Below are 23,212 nucleotides of genomic sequence, written 5' to 3'. Positions count from 1 at the left end.
GGAACGGTTCCGTACTCTATACATTGCATGAATATATATGTGAGAGTAGGAAATAAATAATTGATACCGTAAGAACTAAGTTAGAGTAATCTAGTCGAGTTTTTACGGGTTATTAAATGGTGCCGCTGCCATCTTAATCTCGTTCAAGACAAGAATTCAATTGCTTGAATTCAAGGGGCAATCCCCCATTCTCTACCCACCCACCCTTTTAATTTTTCATTCTTATTTCTTGAATTTTTGGAACTGTTCACTATTTTAGGCATAGGGGCTGCGGATTCACAAAGGAAAACACTGCATTAAAGGTATTTGTAAATTTCAAAAAATTCTGAAAATTTACACGCGTAATCCTTAAGGTGTTATTGATTTACTGTAACACAATCATTACAGTGCTACATTTCAGTTTTCAGACCGTAAGTTCTTGAAAAACAGACAAGTAAGGTTACTTAGGCAGTTCTAAAAATTCTAAACTTTTTACAGGAGTATCTATCCTAAGTCAAAAGTTTTCAGTAAACATTTGACGAGTTTTTGATTTGTTTTGACCTCCTAACTAGTGGAGTGTTTCCAGTGTGTTTCTGCAGTTTTGCAAACACTTAATTTCTGGAACAACAGCCGATAAGGAGGGTTTATAGAACTCCAATTACTCTAAAATTTTTATAGGAATACCCATGATCTATCAGGTGTCTCCAGTAAAATATTGGTGATTTTTATCTCTATTTTGATTAGTTAACTATTCAGTTGTTTGTATTGTGTCCGAAAACTATTTCACAAACTTTGAAGGGCAGTAGAAGGACTTTCATAGCTTTGATTGATCTGAAATTTTACAGGATATTTGATAGACATCTTAGCAAACTACTGTAAAAATTTCACATTTTTTGGAGCACGCCCCGCACCCTAGATAGCCTATTTTCGAGCGCGACCCGCGCCTAAAACACTGGACATCATCCAAGATTGAGCGCGCCCCGCGCCCAACCAAGGCAAAGTTCGAGCGCCCCCCGCGCTCAAGCACCTGGCACTTGAGTTTGACCTGAGCGTGACCCGTGCCCTACCAAGGCCATTTTGGAGCACGACCCGCGCCTAAGTGCATGTTCCTCGAGCAAGGTCGGGAAATTCCTACCCACTTAAAAGTAAAAGTGACCAGCCTCTCTTGTGGAGCAGCTTGATTTTCATAGGTCAGTCCAAATTTTTATTTCTTCAAGTTATTCAGTGTTTCTAACATTATACAAACACTGAGATCACGTATACAAGACGCTATTCAAACGCGTAGCAAGGAGGCATTCAGGTACTCCTTCTTCCACTCCTCGCCTCTTCTGTCAGAGGAGTTTTAATTCTAGTATAATCAGGCTTGTTTTTTTTGTAGACATAAATACCACACGCCTATCTAGAATTTCATGGGCTAATCTTGTTCAATTGTTCATGGAACAGTTTTACCCACCACTGAAGACAGATGAAATGTTTCAAAAGATTCATTTCTTCCACCAGAATCCTCATGAATCCTTTTCAGAGGCCTAGAATTGTTTCACTAATCTTCTCATTGAATGCCCGCATTATAATCTTGCAAAGGACACGCTTGTTCGTGACTTCTTCAAAGGGCTTTTACATCGTCATAAGGAGGTTCTAGATATCATGACTGGGGGTAGTTTTCTTAGTAAAGGAGCCTTGGAGGCTTATACATTCTTAGAAGATCAATCTAAGAGGAACAACAATTGGGGAGGTAACGACTCTTCCCGCTCCACTCCCTCTTCTTTTGAGGTTAAACCTGATTCCGAGCTTAAAACTCTTATCAATGCCCTCACTAAAAAGGTAGATGCCATCTCTGTTCAACAACAACCCACTCCAGTCATGAGCATTAAATCTACTCGTTGTAATGTTTGTTTTAGTCTTGAGCATTCCGACTTCTATTGTCCTCTTGTATATGCACAACCACCACCACAACCATCAAATTTCAACCAGTTAACTCAACATCAAGGACAAGGAAACGTAGGTAATCAGAATAGAGGTTTACTGCCCATAACCCACAACTATCACAATCAAGACATGAAAGCTCAACAAGCTTTAATTCCAGTCCAACCATCTACAGACAAAGTAGTAGTGACCTTGTTGGAGAAACAAAATCAAATTATGCAGCAAAACTCTAACTTGATGAAAGATCAACATGATCAAAACTCTAATATGATGAAACAAATGATGCAAATGATGCAGTCTTTGTGCCAAAAGGTTATTGACATGTCTTCTAACCAAAATAATAACCAAACCGGCGTGTTTCCAGGTCAAGCAGTGCCTAGTCCTAAGTCAACAAACACCGCCTTTGAAATAAATAGTATTCACTGTAATGGTAATATAAACCAAGGGGACCTACAGGTAATCACTACCCTTCGTTCAGGGAAAGTAGTTGATAACAAAGTAACTATGCCTAAAGACCACCCGCAAACAGAAGCTGAAAATAAAACCATACCAAATATTGTAATAGAAACTAAAGACCCTATAACTGTAGAAGTACCAGTTAAACCACAACCAAAAGGGAAAACCTTACAAGACCTAATAATAGAAATTGAAGACCCTACACCTGTAGAGGTTCTACCTAGATGGAAAACGGCTAGAGATAAAGCAAAGACTAATAATATTCCTAAATATATAGATAAACCACCATATCCCCATAGACTAGTTATGTCTAAAAAGGACAAAAATTTTGATGAGATTAGGGAAGTGTTTAAAAATCTGACTATAAACCTACCTTTTCTAGATGCTATAAAAAGTCTACCTAGACACGCTAAGTTTCTAAAAGAGTTGTGCACCAAGAAGAGGAAAACCAACATACCCAATGAAGCCTTCTTAACTGAACAATATCCCTCTTTATCTGAATATAACGGAATTGTTAAGTACAAGGACCCTGGTCGTCCTACTGTACAATGCACCTTAGATGATACCTTCATAACAACTGCTTTATTAGACCTGGGAGCGAGTGTTAAGTTACTCCCTTTTTATTTATATAAACAACTGGGTCTAAGAAAACTTCAACCAACCAAAATGACTTTGCAATTAGCCGATCATTCTATTAAGTATCCTAAGGGTGTAGTTACAAACATTCTTGTTAAAGTGCAGGATTTTTACTATCCAGCCGACTTTGTTATTCTCGACACAGAAGTTGCTCATGATTCCATTCCCATCATTTTAGGGCGTCCTTTCTTGGCAACCGCCAATGCCCAAATCAATTGTCGGGATGGCTCAATGACTCTTTCTTTTGGAAATCTTTCTGTGGAAGTTAACATGTTTAGACAAAAGCAGAGACAACGAGGTTTTCCTGTAGAAGGTGAAGTTAAGTCTATTGAGAGTTTTGTATATCACATTAGTGCTTCTGACGATCTTGTCCCTACACTAGTAGATACCCCTCTTATGAAAGAAGACAAAGATCATAATTTTAACTCCTTGACCATAACTGAACTAGCGAAAGAATTTTCCACCTTGCCTTCCGACCCTACAAGAGATGGAGTAAACCTCACAATAGACGAGATAGATGAATTCCTCAAAGATGGAGATGAATACTATAATTATATGGATGCGAACAACCTAGATGAGGAATTTGATGAGTTTCTAAGAGCCTGTGATGATCCACCTCTCAAGAACTACCTAAAGAGCCACCTGATACGTTCATTTTCAGATGTGTGCTAATACCAACCCATGCCACCAATAAGTTTTATGCTAAAACCATGCACTCATTTTTTCCATTCCTTCAATCTAAAACTTATCCATACCCTACATATCTTCCATAACCATCCATTTTCTCACGATCATTCACTTGGACACCTTTTCGTTCAAAGAAAAAGAAGAAATTTTATGCTCGATTAGGTTCTAGATCCATCAGAATTCACTCCCATTCTACTAAGCCATGTCATAGGAAATCTTGGTGCTTAATTCTGCTTGATGGTGCATTCTGTGTTAACTATTTATGGAAAGATCCACAATTATTTAGATTATTGATATATGGGAAACTACATGTTAATACATATATATCACATTAAGTCTAGGGAATCGACTTTTAAAAGACCCAGTTTTTTTTGTACAATACCAACTTTCGAGTATATGCCAAATAACAATTTTCAAACTTAAAAAGAGTTTTCCAATTTTGTTTGGGGGTGGTGTATTTTGGTATTTCATTTCAAATCTTTTTGCCACCCTTTGCTTGTCAAGTTTACTCCAGTAGAGTTTGGGTTAGTTCGTACATAACAGTTTAATTGTGTTTCATGTTATCATATTATTTTTACAATATTTACATATAGTATGCGCCAATTTTTGCCACGTTTTTATGGTAAATTCTTTCCTAATCTCTTTACACTTTGAGGACAAAGCATTCGATTGTTTGGGGGTGGGATAGAAACATTTGCAAAAATTAGGCACCTTTAGGATGTAAATTACATATTTTTCTTTATATAAAAAAAATAAAAATCATAAATATTGTTTATACTAGGCACTTAGTGATAATGGTATTGTTCCCTTCTCCATGATGATATTAGTCTAGAAATCTCAATAAAAATATTTGAATTAGGATTTAATTTTTGAAACATAGATTAATACATAAGTAATAGTTATTGCATCTTTTCACCTAACATCTTGCATGAGCATCTTTGATTGTATTGGCAAAGATTTTTTTCGAGATCTAGGTTAGAGTACTTAATACATATCCTGTGAGCATCTAGCCTAAAAGTCTCATAAGAGTGAAATATCTGAGTGATGACACAAGGGAGAAGTCAATTTCGAGTAGAGAAATCACACATCCACTTGCTTGATCAACACACCATATCCTAAGCGAGAATTTAGGCCCTCTTTGGATCGATATAGCCAGAAATTTACACATATATGAAATTAATTATCCGCTAGTCGCCCCACTGAGCCTTTTATTAGCCTGTTCACAAACCACAAATCCTTTACCCAATAAAACAAAATAAAAAATAAAATCAGCCTACCTATCTGGATAAGTCTGAGAAATGGGATGAGTGAAGAAAAGAAAAGAGAAATGTAAACAAAAATTAGTTAGTTGTTTCAGAAAAGAAAAAGAAAAGAAGTTTCCATCTAAAGAAAAGAAAAGAAAAGGAAAGGAAAAATAGAAATAAAATAAAAACTCCAAAAATAGAATAAAAAGAGTTAAAAAGAGTCAAAAAGCCAAAATAAAAAGGCTAAGGATGGAAACAAAGTGTAGAAGCAAAAGAACAAGGTTTTCTCTAGTTACATAATATGAAGACCCTACTTTCTCAGACTTGTCTTTTTGAATATCCATTTCCTTCCTTCTTTAACCAACACTTATGCCCCATATCACCTAATAAAGACCTCTAGCTCAATTAGGAATAGGTTGGTGTGATAGTAAGTGGTAGATGTGTTTGATCGACCTCGGCTTCCTTGGATTGTCATTGAGATTGTGAGGAAATGTGTGCCTACTGCACACTGGAGTTAGCAAACTTGAGTGGAAAAATCAGAGTGTTATGTGTTTTGACACATTCCTTGTGAGAACCTACTTAGGCACGCTACCCAAAAGTTTCAAAAACGGACCTGCCATTGCATTTCATATCATAATTCATTGTATAGTTGTTTATCTTAAGATAATTTGATTATTATGCATGTATTAGTTTAAGTTTTAGAATGATCATTCTTGTTTAAACACTAGTGAGATGTATAGATCATTGAGACATAAATAAGGAAACAATAGTTTTATTTCTTAGTCGTTGTAGTATAGATGAAGTTTGTGAGTACCTTCATCGGAAAACTCTCACGAATTATAACTCATCCACTAGGAATTCCTAGTGGTTTAAGGCCTTGTTGCATATGGTCAATACAATCGCACTCGGTGAAACGAGATTAGTTAGAACTCCATTTTTGGTCACTTATTCTAATTTCTCATATTTGCTTGAGGACAAGCAAAATGCTGTTTGGGGGTGGTTTGATAAGAGCCCAAAACTGTAGTTTTAACCCTTTTAGCAATATTGCTTTAGACCAATTATGTGATTAATAAGTAAGAGTTAATATTGTTATCGTGCTTTTGTGTATTTCAGGCATCGGAGTCGAATATGTGCAGAAATGCGTTCTTTTGCGAGATAAAAAAGCAAATGTTGGTTGCTAAGAAGTTCTATGATTAAAGGCCAAGATTCAAGGAGAAAAAGCCTTTTTATGTCTTGCTAGATTAAGAGTGGAACGATTTCGTACTCTATATATTGTATGAATATATATGTGAGAGTAGGAAATAAATAATTGATACTGTATGAACTAAGTTAGAGTAATCTAGTTGAGTTTTTACGGGTTATCATGTGTACCAGATGATGCAGAGTTAAAGAAGGAGATATTATATGAAGCTCATCGTTCTCGGTTTACAATTCATCCTAGAGGAACGAAGATGTACCAAGACATGAAGAGGACCTTTTGGTGGTAAGGAATGAAAAGAGATGTCAAAGAATATATTTCTCAATGTTTAACTTGTCAGCAGGTTAAGGCAGAACATCAAAGGCCTTCTGGATTATTGCACCCATTAGAGATACCGATTTGGAAATGGGAGCACATTTCTATGGATTTCATTGATGGCTTGCCTAAGTCTTGGAGAGGTAATGAATCTATTTAGGTTATTGTTGATCGTTTAACGAAGTCTGCTCATTTCATTCCTATTGACGTGCATAGAAATACAGATAATTTGGTTTCCTTGTACATTCGGGAAGTGGTCAGGTTACATGGGATTCCAGTGAGTATTGTTTCAGATCGAGATCCTTTGTTCACTTCCGAGTTCTGGAAGAGTTTTCAGCGTGCTATGGGTACTAGTTTGGCGATGAGTACTACTTATCATCCTCAGACAGATGGACAGACGGAGAGGGTGAATCAAATGTTAGAAGATATGTTACGCTCTTGTGTAATAGACTTTGGTGGAGGATGGGAGGAGCATTTCCCTTTGGTGGAGTTTGCATATAATAACAGTTTCCAGTCGAGCATCGGTATGGCACCCTTTGAGGCTTTGTATGGGCGTCCATGTCGATCACCTGCTTGTTGGGCAAACGTGGGAGATCGAGTATTGCTTGGGCCTGAGATAGTGAGAGAGACATCTGAACAGATTAAAGTCATTAGAGAAAGGATTAAGACAGCACAGAGTAGGCAGAAAAGTTATGCAGATTTGAAAAGGAAACGGGTTGAGTTTTCTGTAGGCGATTTTGTGTTTTTGAAGGTTTCCCCTATGAGAGGAGTTATGAGGTTTGGCATGAAAGGAAAGTTGAGTCCACGATATATTGGACCATATGAGATAGTAGCCTCCGTTGGTAGTTTGGCGTACCGTCTTGCTTTGCCGCCTAACTTAGCGATGATTCATGATGTCTTCCACGTGTCTATGCTACGGAAATGTGTGAAAGATCCTACAGAGGTTGTTCAGCCAGCAGAGCTACAGTTGAACGATGATGTAACTTTTACAGTGAGGCCAATCACCATAGTAGATAGGGATGTGAAACACCTTAGGAGGAGGATTGTAAACTTGGTAAAAGTGCAGTGGAGTGAAAGGAAAAATGATGTGACTTGGGAACTTGAAGATAAGATAAGGCAAATGCATCCTGAACTCTTCTCTGACACTCTACCTTGAATCTCGGGACGAGATCCTTTTAAGGTGTGTATATTATAACACCCCATCTTTTTATTTTATTTTCCTAGTATAATAATAATAATAATAATAATAATAATAATAGATAAAACTAAATATATGATAACTATCAGTTAAGGATAAAAGCCCCGTAGGTATATAGATAAGTTTCATCCTTCTTTTTCGGAGAGGTTTTAAAAAAAAAAAAAAAAAAAAAGGATTCTCATGTAGAGTTTTTGACGGAAAAACACAGCGAGAGTTTTATACAGAGGAAAGAAAAGAAAAAGTTTTTCTGTTAGCTAGCTAATAGTCGGAGCGCGCTACGGGTGAGTAGATATTTTACGTTTTTTTAGATTTCTCGTTTACTGTAGATTTTATGATACGAGGAAAAAAATATATATATGATTTTTACTGCTCATACTGTTCTATTCAGTGTTGTATTCTATTTAGTGTTAACTGTGTTTATATGCGCGTTTATGGTTTGAAGAAAACTCTGTCTCCGAAACCTTGTCCCGACTCCTTGATAACAAGCAAGTGCTCAAACGATTTCAGGCCTACTATAAATAGAGTGGTAGGTCGATGAATAGATTATTGGTAGTCGCAAGTTGGTGGAAGCTTATGCGCTGTTCATGGCGGTTAAAGCCCCACCGATAGAATCATCTGTAAATTTTGAACTGGGATATTTTTTTTATTGATTTCATGATGCTTGGTGGTTGTTGTGAAGTGTTGGGCATGCAATTGATGTTTGGTTTGGGTGATTGAGTGTTGGAGAGGAGTGGGGCTGTTCAAGCTCTGTTGAAGCTCTGTAAATGCGGTAATGGAGGCGTGAACTCAATTTCGTACTGTTTAATTGTGTTGTTTGCTTTGGTGGGTTAGGCCGTGGTTCTAATATGGAATTGTGTTAGTGATTGGAAGGTTGATTTCGTAGTGAGTTGGGGCTGTTGAAGCTCTAGAGAAGTATTAATTGAGTCGGATCGATTTTTATCATAGGATTGGAAATCGTGTTTTGGGTATCATTGGGTAGGGGTTTTTACAAGGAACCAAACCGCTGGTGTGAGGGTGGCGAACTAGTGGAGGCTGGTGGTGGAGGCGCTGGAGAGTGTGAGAAAGGAAGAGGAACAATGTTTTTTTTGTTGTTGGGCTTGGGCTGAATTTCGTGAGGTGGGCTTGAGTGTTTTAAATTTTGAAATTTCATTTTGAACTTAAGTGTTAGACTTTGGGCCTTAGTTTGGGCTTTTTGGGCTTTTGGGTTAGAGGAGTTTAGGTCGGTTGGTCGACCGATGTTGACTGGGGTGGTCGACTTTGGATCGTTGACCAGGGTTGACTTTGACCAGTTGACCCAGGTTGACTTTTAACTCGGATTATGATTCGGTCTATTAGGGTAGGTCTAGGGCTATTAGTATGCTTGGCTTTAGGCTAAGGTATTTCTATATATACTTGTGTACGTGTATTAACTACTATGTGATATTTCAATCTTTTATGATATACAATGTTATGACACTTAGATATCCATATAATTAATAATGCGTAAACCAAAAATACAAGAAACAAGATACTCATTCGTTCTCTGAAATAATATATGAAATAAAATTCAATAATGCGTAAACAAATTACTACAACAAAAAAGGTTTATTGCAGCGCCATACCTCGTTGCTAAAAGTTCTAAAAAGTGTCGCAACTGATCAATTGCAACACCAAACAAGGCGTCGCGAACGTGTTGCTAAAAAGTGGGTCACAAAAGCTCAATTGTGAGGCATTAATAGCGTTGCAAAAGCTTCTATTTTTAGCCATGCCAAGTTGCGTTGCTAATACTTTATCTGCATCGCTACTTCATTTTATTAAACTAAATTGATTTTAAAGAAATTCAAAGTATTTGGTAGCCTTGGCGCTTTGGCGTAACAAAAACTACTTGTAATAAAGACCCTTTGGCGTTGTAAAAGGTTTTCTTTTATTTGCACTAGTCTCATGGCAAAAGTTTTGCACCTTTTAAAAACACCAGAGCATCACAATAAAAGGTATTTGTTTTTAGTCGGCCAGCCCATTTCAAGCGCCATGCTTTTGCTACACCTTTAGGGTGGCAATATCATATACCTAGATACTAAACACCTTTTACTCATCATTATGATTTTTTAATTTGGAAAATTCTACCCATTGAAATTTATGTATGTAGATACAATAAAAACACCATATTCAATTAGCAATGAATCATAACAAACGATACTTAATTAACTATTATCATCATTTACAAAAGTATTTGAAGAATCTAGACAACTAGTCTTTGACAATACATCATATATCATATAATCTTTACAGAAATCAACTAAATATAGACATTCTGCAAAACTAGATTTTGCAATCTGCTGATTTGAACATCTATCGAAGATTTCTTCATTCATCTACCACAACCGATCGGCCAATCTGGTACAACAAATAAGCAATACATAAGTAAACTTAAAACAAACAAAAAATCTAAAACAATAAAAAGCTAAAATGCACTCAAATAAGCAATACATGTGTAAGTATTTTTACCAAGTCAAAGTTATTATGGACCTAGAATGCACAAACACCACTTCCACAATTATGATCCCCACCTTTGCACTATGGAAAAAAACCTATATTAAGACTTGTCCCAGAAAAAAAAAAAACTTACTTTAGAACAAGTGAGTTGATTAAATTCAGTTTACAAGACAAAATTTGTTCAAGGCGAAAAGAAAATATGCTTACTTAGAGTAACAAACCTCCCCCCATTTCCGCCACACAACACTGCCAAATCAGTGGTTGTGCACATCAATATGTCTCCATCGGCAACAAATTGCACTACAGAAAGTCTAGGAACACAGAAGGTGAACCAATGTAAAGGATCAAGATTCACCTAAAATACCAGCCACCAAGATAAGTGTAAATAGATTGTACAACCTGAAAGCATGCAGTGCTAAAGAATAAGAGATCCAGCAATGAAACTATCACTTAATGTGATGGCACCCAAACAACCTGTCCTAGCTATAATATGCTTTAAGGCATCCTTAGGCTCATGTCTATGAGGGGGCAGAACATTTAAAAACTTCTCATGAGCATGAAAGGAGCATAACAACTTACATTGCATTCCACTTCTAGCTTCTGCTTTCTGGTAGCTAATTAACTTCATGTAATTTTAGTATAGTATTTGGTACCAGCAGATGTACATGTGGATCACTGCAAAAACATGCATACATATACAAAATATTATGTTTTGAAATCATAGTTTGTTAATCCAATTCAGCTTCAATAATTAGAAACCCCACTCATTTGTTTTTGCCTCAAATCATTTCTACAATAATCAATTATCAACTACATGTCATAATAACCATATAAATAAAATACCAACACCAAGCACTATATTTCAATTTTAGTTTCAAAAAAAAAATACAATAAATAAATTGTATTACAGCAAACAAAAGTCAATTTTAATTTCAGAAAATAGAAGCTAAAGAACATCAAAAGAATAATTGAAAAAAAGTTAAAAAAGCTTTAACTTTTTTTTTTGCAAAGACAGAGCAATATTCTTCGCTAGTGTACCTCCATGGCTTGGATCCTATTGGTTGTCAAATTAAACAAAATGTTAAGATTAAAAAGAAGGATAAAATAAATAAAATTGTTTTAATGAGTACTCTCAAGTCTCAATAGGTAATCCAAGCAAGATACCAATAGACGTACTATTTAAGATGAAAGAGGCTTACAATGGCACAGTAGTGAACCACTGTAGCTTGACCTTCTCAAGCTCAACGTTTTCAAGGTGCCGCCATAACATGGCTAGGACCAAATTGTACACCAAAAGGATGGGCTTGTAGACATGCTTGAAGTACTTGTTCAAGAAATCCTGACATTTTCACAACATACAAGTTAGTAAATAAACAATATTATCAACTTTTATATCCACAACTCTTGTCCGTGTATAGTGTGATGTTGGTGGGTAATGATACTTATCATACATGAATCATCACTGTTTTTACTATTTTTACTCAAAGTACAGAATGATGTAAATAACAGTACTAAAAATTAGTATATTTCAGGTGTAAATGTGTAATAACTCCTAAATTCAGTTTTATTAAATCTCAAAGAATTAGAGAATTTAAAACTAGTAAATTTAAAGATAGTTACAGTACCACTTTTATGTAGTGAGGACCAAATGACCAATAATAAACTAGAGAAATGATGTTTCCTCAACTGGATGTAACCATAACAATCATAACAATCTACTGAGAAAAGTGATGAACTCACTTTCTCTATAAAGGGTGTCGGAGCAATGATTCAATTCTAAGATTTTCAATAATACTTCGAAAGTTAGTCTGCTAGGTTCATAGACAAACATCACAGCATTAAAGTACAATGGAGGAGGAGACCTTATCTCAGCAGGCCATGTCACCTTATCAGGGCATTGATGGCAGTACCCAACTGAATATTGAGGCAAATGACTCCAAGTTTTCTCGCAAAAATAGTCTATCATAGCATAGAAGTACATGTTTGGTGTGTCAAAGAGATGATCTATGTTCTCAAACACTTGAATATCAGCGTCGATCAAGATAAACCATTTTGCTATACTCTTCAAACTACAAGAAATCATCAATACGGTCAGCATACTCGAGCAGTAAAAAAACGTAAAAGATACATCTGTTTCGCTGGTATAATCACAAAAAAAATTGGCAAAATAAAAGAAGACATATAAGGTTCTCACTTGTATATCAAAAAATACTATGGCATGGTTCGTACATTATTGCATAACTTATAAACCCCATTTCTAAAACATACACTTCATAACTTCACAACCTTAAAACTTGTTAATAAATAGCAAAAAGAAACCCAATCTTCAAGTTCAATTATGATAGACAGAACAATTAATTGAAATAACTAATAAAAATTCAATATTTCAGTTCATCTGACATGAAATCTTTACTGAATCACAACAAAATCGATAGAAACTCAAACTTTACACACCCAATTAATCAAAAACTTAAACAAAGTCTTAATACCCAAACAATCTGCATCTAAACAAGAAACAAAAAAACAAATCTGCAAAACAAAACAAGCCACTTACCACTTCAATTAGCACCGCCCAACACTTAAAATCTAAAATAAAATAAGTAAAGATTAAAATTTTAACTTTTAAAGACGAAATGAAGATGAAATTAAGTGAAATGAATATAAAAACGTACATAAAAGTGAGTAGAATCTAATGGAAGGTAGATCTGATGGTGTATGTGAATGTTAGTTAATCTAAATTAAATATTGTGTATGAAAGCTCCGTTTACGAGCTCGTTGAAGGAATGAAGCAAGATTGGGAGAGATAAGATTCTGAGATGTGGAGAGAAAGAGGACGTGTACTGGAGATGGAGGAAAAGTTTTGGTTGAGATAGAGGAGGGAGAATGGAATCTAGGGTTTTTTTTGTTCTTTCTAATTTTATTTTCTAATTTTTGAGGATTGGAAGCGGGAACATGAAAACTCTAGCAGCGGGCGAAAAATATTCAGCCAAAAACTATATGTCCGTCCAAACCAAAGCCAATTAGCAACACTAGGACGGTCGCAACAAGGGACTACACCAGTGGCGCCAAGCGGGTCGCAATAGGGATTTAATTTATAGCAGCACCACACTCGTTGCCAACAACAAATATTTTCAATTTAATTATCTTTTTAAATTTAAGTGCACACTTTTGCAACGCACAAGGTGTTGCTCTAAGTATTTTCCAAATTGAAAATTCTATTAAGACGGATGACCTTTAGCAACTCCAAATGGTGTTATAAAAGATGGCTTTTTGCAACAAATTTTAGGCATGGCAAAAGAGTGCGCTGCAACATACCCCTTTTGTTGTAGTAATTTACCGCACCCTTTTAGAACTCTCCACGCCTCAAGTTTTGGAATTGAGTTTTATGACTGATGATGTCATATGTTAGGTGGGCATTTATTGAATGTGCCATAAATGGCCCGTTAGCGTTATATATGGGTATTCATTGAATGTGTCATGAATGACCAGATTGTTTGGACTACCCTAGAGAGAAACTAAGGTATTCGCCTTGCGGGTTAGTTGTATTTCTTGAGTGTACGGGAATGTAGGGTTGGGTATTTCTTGAATGTTGTGGAAATGACCCAGGGCATTCATTGAATGTGCCATGAATGACCCGTTAGTGATATGATAGGTATTCCTTGAATATGGCGGGAATAACCTAAGGTATTCATTGAATGTGCTATGAATGACCTGAGTTTTATGCCCTAAAAGGCTATGAAATATGTGTATGAAAGCCCAGAGATGGCTATGATATTGTGGTATTCTGTGGGAGAGAGGCACACAGAAATGTGTGATTTGGAAAATGTGTGGAGTGCAAATCGTGGAGTAGGTACTAAAGGGTGGGTGTATAAGAAAAGTAATTAATTAAGTTATAAGAGAAATTGATTTGAGTGTGCTTAATGTGTTTGGGCTTACATTTGAATACCTATAGGATATCTACATATGTTATATAAAATTTCTAACTTTCTTTTGCGGGGAAGGTAGGACTTAATAATATTTTGTGCGAGGGCAAATCCTACCCTTATACAAAGAGTGGATATCGGTAAGTTTTAGTTCAATTACTTAGTTATTGAAACAAGTTATTATAACGAAGTTAATAAGATGGAAGTCTTGCTTGGGAAGAAACTATGCGGTTGAAATGACGGAACCAACGCCTTCCAAGCTGAGAATGATTAAATTATGATAATTTAAAGTGTTAGTTGGATAAGTAAATATTGGAAATGTTTATATGTGGTTAGTATACTCATACCAGAAATTTCCATTTTTGTCAACCCATGTTTGCTTTGTTTTGGCAACGTGGGTGTGTTCTTGGGAGCATAGGTGGAAGGCAAGAGAACCGCGCGTGTGATTGGATTCTTACCTAGAGCAATCCATTAGTTCTTTTTTTAGGTCCGATTCTTATTGGACGGATGTAATAATGTAGTTTACTTTTTCAGCATGACATGAGAACATGGTAGTGAGAAATTTTATTCTTAGAGTTTGGTTGATGTTTTGTTTTGGATGGATGATAGTTTAATAAAGTGATGGTGGAAAATTCTTGGGTTTTTTTTTTTTATGATTTGGGTTTTAGGTTTTGGCATGTGTTGTAACCCCGCCATAGCCTTGGTTTTAGACAATTGAACATAGTGATGTTTGAGATTTTTATATTTCAAATATTCACTTTGTAATTGTTTAGGAATTCGGTTGTGATAGCAGACCTCCTTTCGTGATCACGAGTAATGAGAAAGCCATATCCCCGCAGATTCTATGCATAACCGGTTCAATGTTTTTCAGTGGCAAGTCAAATCCGTGGATCACGATTCAGATATCGTGCCACTATGGGACAATATGAAAAGTATGACCACGTCATGTGTCAAGAGTTCAAAGCTTCCTCATGCGGATTTACGCTCCATTGGTACCACAGGTTACCTGAGCGGCCGATCAGGTCCTCAGAAGAAATGTTCAGGACCTTCATAGATAGGTACTCGTGCAACAAGCACCAACCAAAACAGATCGATGCACTGTTCAACATCAAGAAAAAAGACGGAGAAGCATTAAGGTCCTACATGCAACGATTCATGGAAATTTCAATCTAGATAGAGTCTTGTGATGAATAGACTACTATAATAGCTTTCAAACAAGGGTTGGATGAAAACAACACTTTATTCAGGTCCCTCTCCCGAAAACCACCCCGTGATTTGGAGGAACTCCTAGACAGGGTTGAAACTCATGCAGGGTGGGAAGAGGATGTCCTGAACAGATGTCAGAAAGCAAAAAAGACTAATCGGACAACCCTTATGGGCCCACGTTAGGTGAACGACAACTCTTTACCTCAAAAGCTAAAGAGAGACCGCATCGTGGTCGCCAACGGGCTAAATCCCCATCCAAAGGACGAATGTCCAGAGGGCAGTACCAAAATGTGGCCAGTAATGCAGACAGAAAATCGTAAAAGAAGCCACGGATGGAAAGAGCTGAAGAAGCTCTTCCCTCAATGGACAGAAACTTTGCCCCTCTTAACAAAATGCCAGACGAGGTCCTGGACTCGATCAAGAACCAAAGTTATCTTAAAAGGCCAACTCCACTCAAGCTAGGCTCCCTGGGTACCGGGGACAAGAGAACCTACTGCAAGTTCCATAAGAGTAAGGGTCACAGTACCAGAGCCTGCAGGACCCTGAAAAACGAACTATAGGATCTGATTGAAAGAGGGTATTTGAAGCATTTTGTAGCACACGAGCAGGTGAACGCAACATGTCAGTTCAGGAACCACTAGGTATTGGACCACACAATGGCCAGCTCCAAATAAATATGATTTCAGGAAAAGCAAGCAAACGAAGTGGGTAGGTCACAAAAAAGGGTGTGCGATATCAAATGCACGTCGCCAAGCAAATGAGGATCATGAACAGCGAACTGACTACAAGTGCTCAAGTCAATACGATACCCCCACAAAGATCCACTCATCCTCTTCACTGAAGCTGATTGTTTCAGCATCCAGAGTCCACATGAGGATGCACTTGTTCTTACACTCCCTTTTGGAGATTATGATTTGTATCGCATATTGGTTGATCCAAGAAGTTCTGCAGATGTATTATTCTATGACGCATTCAAAAAACTGCAGATTCCTAACTCCGAGATGGTTGCCACCAACTCCAACCTATATGGATTCAGCGGAGACAAAGCTCTAACAGTTGAGGAGATCCAACTACCTGTAGCTACTGGTCCGGTAACTCTCATCATAAATTTTGTTGTGGTAAAAGCTACCACACTTTATCACATGATCTTGAGCAGGACTTGGCTGCACAAACTCCGCGCTGTTCCTAGCACCTATCACCAGTGTCCAAAATTCCCACATAACAAAAAAATTAAGACAATCAAAGGAGATCAGGTAGTCGCCAAAGTATGCTACGCTCTGGCGACAAAGCAGTCCCCACTCCCTTATGAACTAATAGAGGTGGGGCAACCCGCCAAATAGCAATTACAGTTAGATCCCCCTCTCCCAGACCTGGTCCCAAGAAAGAGGGAGGATCCCTCCTCACTAGAGTCGTTAAAGGAAGTGGAAATTGTGGGAGGCAGATCGCCAAAAACCACTTTTATCGGCACCTTGTTGAGTTCTGAACACAAAGACGTGTTTGCTTGGTCATTCGAAGAAATGCCATGAATTGACCCCCATGTGGCATGCCACCGGCCAATGTCCGCAGTGATACAAAGAGTAGTAGTTAATCCGGAAAGATAGGTGCCGACAGATCGAAAGAGGTAAAAGCCGAAGTTGAAAAGCTAAAGGCAACTAATTTTGTCAGGGAAATCAATTTCTCCACATAGATTTCTAATATTGTCCCAGTATGTAAGAAAAATGGGTCATGGAAAATCTGTATCGACTTCATGGATCTGAGCAACACATGTCCAAAAGACGTTACCCTCTACCACGGTTTGACAAATTTGTAGGTGCAACGGCTGGACATGAACTGTTATCTTTCACGGATGGGTCATCTGGCTACAACCATATCCTATTGCATGAGGAAGACCACAAGCATGCTAGTTTCATAATCGAGGATGGCATGTACTGTTATCATGTCATGTTGTTCAGACTAAAGAATGCGGGAGCCACGTACCAACGTTTGGTAAATAAAATGTTTGAAGGATTGATAGGCGACATTGTGGAGGTGTACGTAGATGATCTCTTGATCAAAAAATTGAGATGGGAGATCATCTCTCCCACCTGAAACGTGAATTTGACATTCTCCGAGAGTATCACATGAAACTCAACCCTGCGAAATATGCTTTTGTTGTCTCATCAGGGAAGTTTTTAGGGTACCTGGTTACTAAGAGAGGAATCGAAGCGAACCCATATCAGATCCGGGCACTCATCAAAATGCTTTCACCTAAAAACATGAAAGAGGTTCAAAAAGTTACAGGCAGGTTAGCAGCTCTGAACAGGTTCATTTCCAAGAGTTCAGATAAGTGCAAATCTCTGTTTCAGTTATTGCGAAAGAATACCTCATTTGCATGGACGGAAGAATGCCAAAAAGCATTCGATCAACTCAAAACGTACCTGGGGGCACCACCAATCCTTTCCAAACCAGTTGAGGGAGAAGTTTTGGGTCTTCATCTCTGTTCATCTAACTACAGTATCAGTTCTGTATTGATACGTGTGGACGAAAAGAAGGTTGAAAAACTTGTCTATTTCTTGAGCCGAACACTCTTACCAGTAAAAACAAGGTATCCTAAACTCGAAAGAGTCACTTTAGCCCTTGTTTTTACAGCAGAGAAATTACGACCATACTTTTAGTCCCACACAATCAGAGTAATCACAGAGTACCAGTTACGATCAGTTCTAGAAAGGCCGAACAAGTCAGGAAGGTTAGCTAAATGATCTGTGCAACTGTCAGAGTATGATATTATCTACGTCCCAAGAATCTCAGAGAAGGGTCAGGCACTAGCAGAATTCTTGGGAGATTTCCCAATGACCTACACTGGGTACGACTCAACAACCCCCAGTTCATATGATGCCATCCTGCCTGAATCTCCAAACACCCGTTCAAACCAATGGGAGTCGAGCTCCGGATGGTGACTGTTTGTGGATGGGTCTTCAAATGACAGAGGCATAGGAGTTAGAGCTGTGTTAGTTACTCCTGACAACATGAGATTGGAGAAATCCATCTGGTTAGCTTAGGTTGGAACGCCTCTAACAATGAGGCAGAGTATGAGGTGATAATTGCTAGCCTCACAATGGCTCTCGACCTGGGCCTAACACACCTCACAGTTTTTAGTGACTCATAACTGGTTGTGTTTCAAGTTGATGGAGGATATGAGGCCAGGGATGAATGAATGGCCAAGTACCTGGAACTGGTAAAGGGTCTTCAGGGCAAGTTTGAGAGTATTCAGTTTTATCAGTTGCCTTGATTAGAAAATCGACACGCAGACGCTTTGGCATATGTTGCCTTAATGTTGGGCAACAGCAAGTCTCGCTCCATCCCTATAGAGTTCCAAGACAAACCTAGTATTCAAGCACTCACTGCTATAACAGTTTGTATTATTCCAACCACCACACCAAACTGGATGGATCCATACAAGTCTTAGCTCAAAGACGAAACACTCCCAAAGGATAAGAACACCGCAAGGCGTCTGCTTGCAAATGTACCAAGATTCACCCTCATTAAAGATGATCTCTACACGAAGTCTTTTTTGGGACCTCATCTTCGATGTCTCTCTCTAGACTTCACTGAACAGGTCATGTGAAAGGTTCACTTAACTAATTTGTGGCAACCACGCTGGGCGTAAACACTAGCCCTCAAGATCCTAAAGCAAGGATACTTTTGGCCTTATATGCAAAAAGGATGCATAAGATTTTGCCTGCAAATGTGAAAAGTGTCTACGACATGCTCCACTTATTCATGCTCTAGCAACAGAGCTGCACCCGTTAGCCAGCCCATGGCCATTTGCACAGTGGGGAACTGACATTGTGGGCCCCTTGCCACCCCGGCTCCGGTGAATGTCGATTCTTTACGGTCACGACGGATTACTTTACCAAGTAGATAGAAGCAGTTTCCCTTATCTTCATTCGGGAACAGGACGTCAAAAAGTTCATTTGAAACAACATTGTCTGCAGGTTTGGCATACCCAAAGTTATCATCTCAGATAATGGGCGGTTCATTTGGCAGATTGGCCCCGAACTCGTGGGAGGAGTTTCACATTACCCATCTGTTCTCAACTCCAAGGTATCCACAAGGCAATGGACAGGCTGAAGTCTCCAATAGAGTTATTTTAGATAACATGAAGCACAAATTAGATGACGGAAAAGGCTTATGGGTCGAGGAACTACCTAAGGTCTTATGGGCATACCGAACTACACCCAGATGATCGACTAGTGAGTCCCCATTTTCACTGACCTATGGATCTAAAGCTGTCATACCTCCCGAACTAGTAGCTCCCACTCAGAAGTCGGATGTTATGCATACCCTAGATAATGAGAAATTATTATGCAGATAAATGGATCTCCTAGATGAAAAGCGCGAAGGTGTTACACTGTGCTAAGCTACCAACCAGCAGATTCTGAAAAGATCATACGACAAAAGAGTCCGAATTCGATCTTTCAAATCTGGTGACCTGGCTCTGCGTGAGATCCCAGAGCATAACGGCAAGCTTGGGCCCAACTGGGAAGGACCAAACATCATCGACAAGGTTGACCGAACTGGTTTTTACTGCCTATGTACTGTTGAAGGGGGCGTTCTTGTCAAACCATGGAACACACATCACCTTTGCAAGTACTATCAGTAAATTGTTATTTCATGCCTCTTTATGCATTGTTTACTCTCTCCAGTCATCAATAAAGTTCCTCACCTTGCAATCGAATTTATTCCCTGCGTCAGTTCTTTATTTATTATCCACAATGGACTAAGCCTTTAGGGAATTATCTTCTCACTATTTGTTCAAGAATATTGTATGCCAATTTGCTTTAGAACCGGTGATACTGAGTTTGGAGAAGTTGAACTGTATGCCAGTTCCTTTCTCATCCCCATGCAGCCTGAATTGTACACCAGTTCTTTCAGACTATGATTATCCTCGGTGGGTTAAGCCTTTAGGTAATCTAACCACACTAACTGTTTAGTAAATTGTATGCCATCTTGACTTGGAACAAGAGATAGTGTTCTTGGGAGCCCGAACTGTATGATAGTTCCTGGAGCTCTTATAACATCAAAAATGGGTGTTGGGAAGATCTGGGTTGGATCCAGATCCTAGCACGCAATCATTGGCCTGGAATTATAACGGCATGATGGCACTGAGGAAGACTCCCCCACTGTTGTTCTAGCGATAACCTATTTATTTTTTAAATAAATAGGACCTATTGTTACTAAACATAGTTTTGTGCTCAAGGCACCAAGTTACTTTCACAAAGACACATGGCTCCTCTGGGCACTATGTCTCTATTACAATCGAACTTACAGTTACAGTTAACTTGAACGGCTCCCATGATATATTAAAACACTTTTAATATATATCTCTTTTTGTCACTCACCCCCCTCTTATCGTATATATCAGTCGATATATATCGTTATATCAGAAATTGTGATATATACCGGGGAAAAAAGGATTCAATATTCAGTTGAGATATATCGAATATATTCATGTCGGTGTACCAAAAAAATAATATATATCGGCGATATTTTGGGCCATGGGGCTGATCACCACCTTCGTGTGTTGGGTGATGCGTGGAACGTTCGTCTTTCTGATGTTGATGGTGAGCCAATGGGAATTCATGTTCCCAGAAAACACACTCATGCTCCAACCAGTAAGTCTATTTTCTCACGAATTTTGCAATCATTATAAGAGTCTTTCGACTGAGTTTCTTTGCTATTATTCCTTAGGTGACTCTTCCCCCTGGAATCAATTAACTATAATTGATGCTGCTACAGTGGACTTCATCAAGAAGATCCCCAAGGAACAAAGGATGCATTGGGTGATAGTTCCTAACCCCACCCGTCTTTTTGAATATTTCAACATGTCTGCTGAAGAACTACTGGAACTTGCCCCCCACTTTTCCCCTTTTGGGATAAACACTGTGAATTCTGGGCACATGGTACTTCCTCCTCCTGTGGATCAGGATGCTAGACCTTTTCCTCTTCCAGTTCAGGACGAATCATCCTTGATTACTATAAGGAGAGGAATTTGTAAGGAGAAGAGTTACGTCGGGGCGCATCTAGCGATGTTGTGACATTTGGCCCGATTCCAGAGCCCACCGCTGATGATTGTGTGATCATGGAGGGGAGAGCCCCCGAAGCGCCTCATGAATTGCTAGCGGCTAGTAATTTTAAAAGGGAAGTGTGTGCATCCAACCATCATAAGATGAAGAGAACTGATCCTGCTTCTGCTTCTGATGTTGCCCCATCTGGTAAGAAAATTAAGTTTCGCCCTCTCTCTGTTAGTGAAGAAACACTTTTTAAGGTTCCTGTGACCATTCCCCGTTCTAGTTTTGAGAAAGTAGTTGTACCCCTACCAATTCTAGATCCTCCCACAAGTTCTGAACAAACTGATGACAATGTCCCTCTGATTGTTAACCCTTCCCTCCCTGACAATCGCAAGGGGAAAGGCATTGCTGAAACAACTGCTGTAACTGTCGCTCTCCCTCCTCCTCGATTCAGTGATAGAGGGGGGTGAGTGACAAAAAGATGGATGGGGTTAGGAACTATCACCCAAGGCATCCTTTGTTCCTTGGGGATCTTTTTAATGAAGTCCTCCGTAGCAGCATCAGTTGTAGTTAATTGATTCTAGGGGGAAGAGTCACCTAAGAAATAATAGCAAAAACACTCAGTCGAAAGACTCTTATAATGATTGCAAAATTCATGAGAAAATAGACTTACTGGTTGGAGCATGAGTGTGTTTTCTGGGAACAGGAATTCCTACTGGCTCACCATCAGCATCAGAAGAACGAACGTCCCACGCATCACCTAACACACGAAGGTGGTGATCAGCCCCATGACCCAAAATATCGCCGATATATATCATTTTTTTGGTACACCAATATGGATATATTCGATATATCTCAACCGAATATTGAATCCTTTTTTTCCCGATATATATCGCAATTTCCGATATAACGATATATATATATCGACCGATATATCCGATATAAATTGTTGACTTTGACCGATATTGTTGACTTTGACCAAATATTGTTGACTTTGACCAATATATTGGTGATATTTCTGATATAATCGATGATATTTCCGATATAATTGACGATATTTCTAATATATCGACATACAAAACAAAATTTTGATTGGTCAACAAAAAAATAGATATTTCCGATATATATCGGTTTTTGGGTACATCGAAATATTTACCGAATTTGATATTTTGGGCCTTGATCAGCCCAACCCTCGTCACTCTGCTTCCCCTTGAAAAAGACAATCGGAGAGTTCTTGTCTCTGGTCATGAGGTAGTAGTAAGATTGGTCCCTAATGTGGCGGACCTCATAGAAATATCCAAACACCCAACGATTCAGAACGAATCCATGTTTCCTGGCCAGTATGGCAGAGTACATGACAGTTCTGTAGAATAGGGGTGTTGCTTGGCCAAGAGCAAGATTGAAATGAATCAGACATTCTCTTAATAGTGGGTGGAGGGGAAGGGTGAGTCCGGCCCTAAGTTGACCGATTGTGATGAGCGCTACTTCCTTGTAGGCCAACTCATCAGACAATCTCCCCCACTCCAAGCCAATGTCATCAGGGATGTGGAATTTCTCTCGGATCAGTTCCAGGGAGGAAAGATCTCCGAAGTTTATAAGTGACCAGTTGAGATTCATGATTAGAATAGAGAGAAAGTTTCAAGTTTTGGTTAAACCCTAACCGGGAGATCAAAGGGTTCAATATATAGGAAAAAGATAGCGAAAGAGATAATGAGGGTTCTCACACCAGATCCTTTATATACATATAAGATGGACGGTTACAATTAGCCCAAGCATTGCGCCTTTTCGGAATGAAACTGCCATCATTACCTTTTTGGGAAACAACGTGTCTGTTCGAGCCATCTCTTCAGAGCCTTAATTAGTTGAGTACATAAGCAATTCCAACAACTGTTTAGTAAAAAGATTCTCATGCCAAAAGTAGTGTC

At 38.5% G+C, this 23,212-nt stretch overlaps 1 protein-coding gene and 1 long non-coding RNA gene across 2 annotated transcripts; one reads left to right on the top strand and one right to left on the bottom strand.

Moving 5' to 3' along the window:
- The first annotated feature begins 7,210 nt into the window (after nucleotides 1-7,210).
- Nucleotides 7,211-7,594, top strand: LOC147498522 (uncharacterized). The gene has a single exon (XM_086563255.1). The coding sequence runs from the start codon at nucleotides 7,211-7,213 to the stop codon at nucleotides 7,592-7,594; it is 384 nt and encodes a 127-aa protein (XP_086419381.1).
- Nucleotides 7,595-10,332: 2,738 nt separating this feature from the next.
- Nucleotides 10,333-12,260, bottom strand: LOC147498521 (uncharacterized). The gene is made up of 3 exons (XR_015194317.1): nucleotides 11,308-12,260; nucleotides 10,688-10,783; nucleotides 10,333-10,463 (listed from the first exon to the last, which is right to left on the bottom strand). It is a non-coding gene; the product is annotated as an uncharacterized LOC147498521 (long non-coding RNA).
- Between the last annotated feature and the right edge of the window lie 10,952 nt (nucleotides 12,261-23,212).

Source organism: Coptis chinensis, chromosome 5, assembly GCF_015680905.1.
Source record: "Coptis chinensis isolate HL-2020 chromosome 5, ASM1568090v1, whole genome shotgun sequence".
Lineage (NCBI taxonomy): Eukaryota > Viridiplantae > Streptophyta > Magnoliopsida > Ranunculales > Ranunculaceae > Coptis > Coptis chinensis.
The sequence above is the reverse complement of the archived record's forward strand: the minus strand, read 5'-3'. Positions and strand labels throughout refer to the sequence as shown.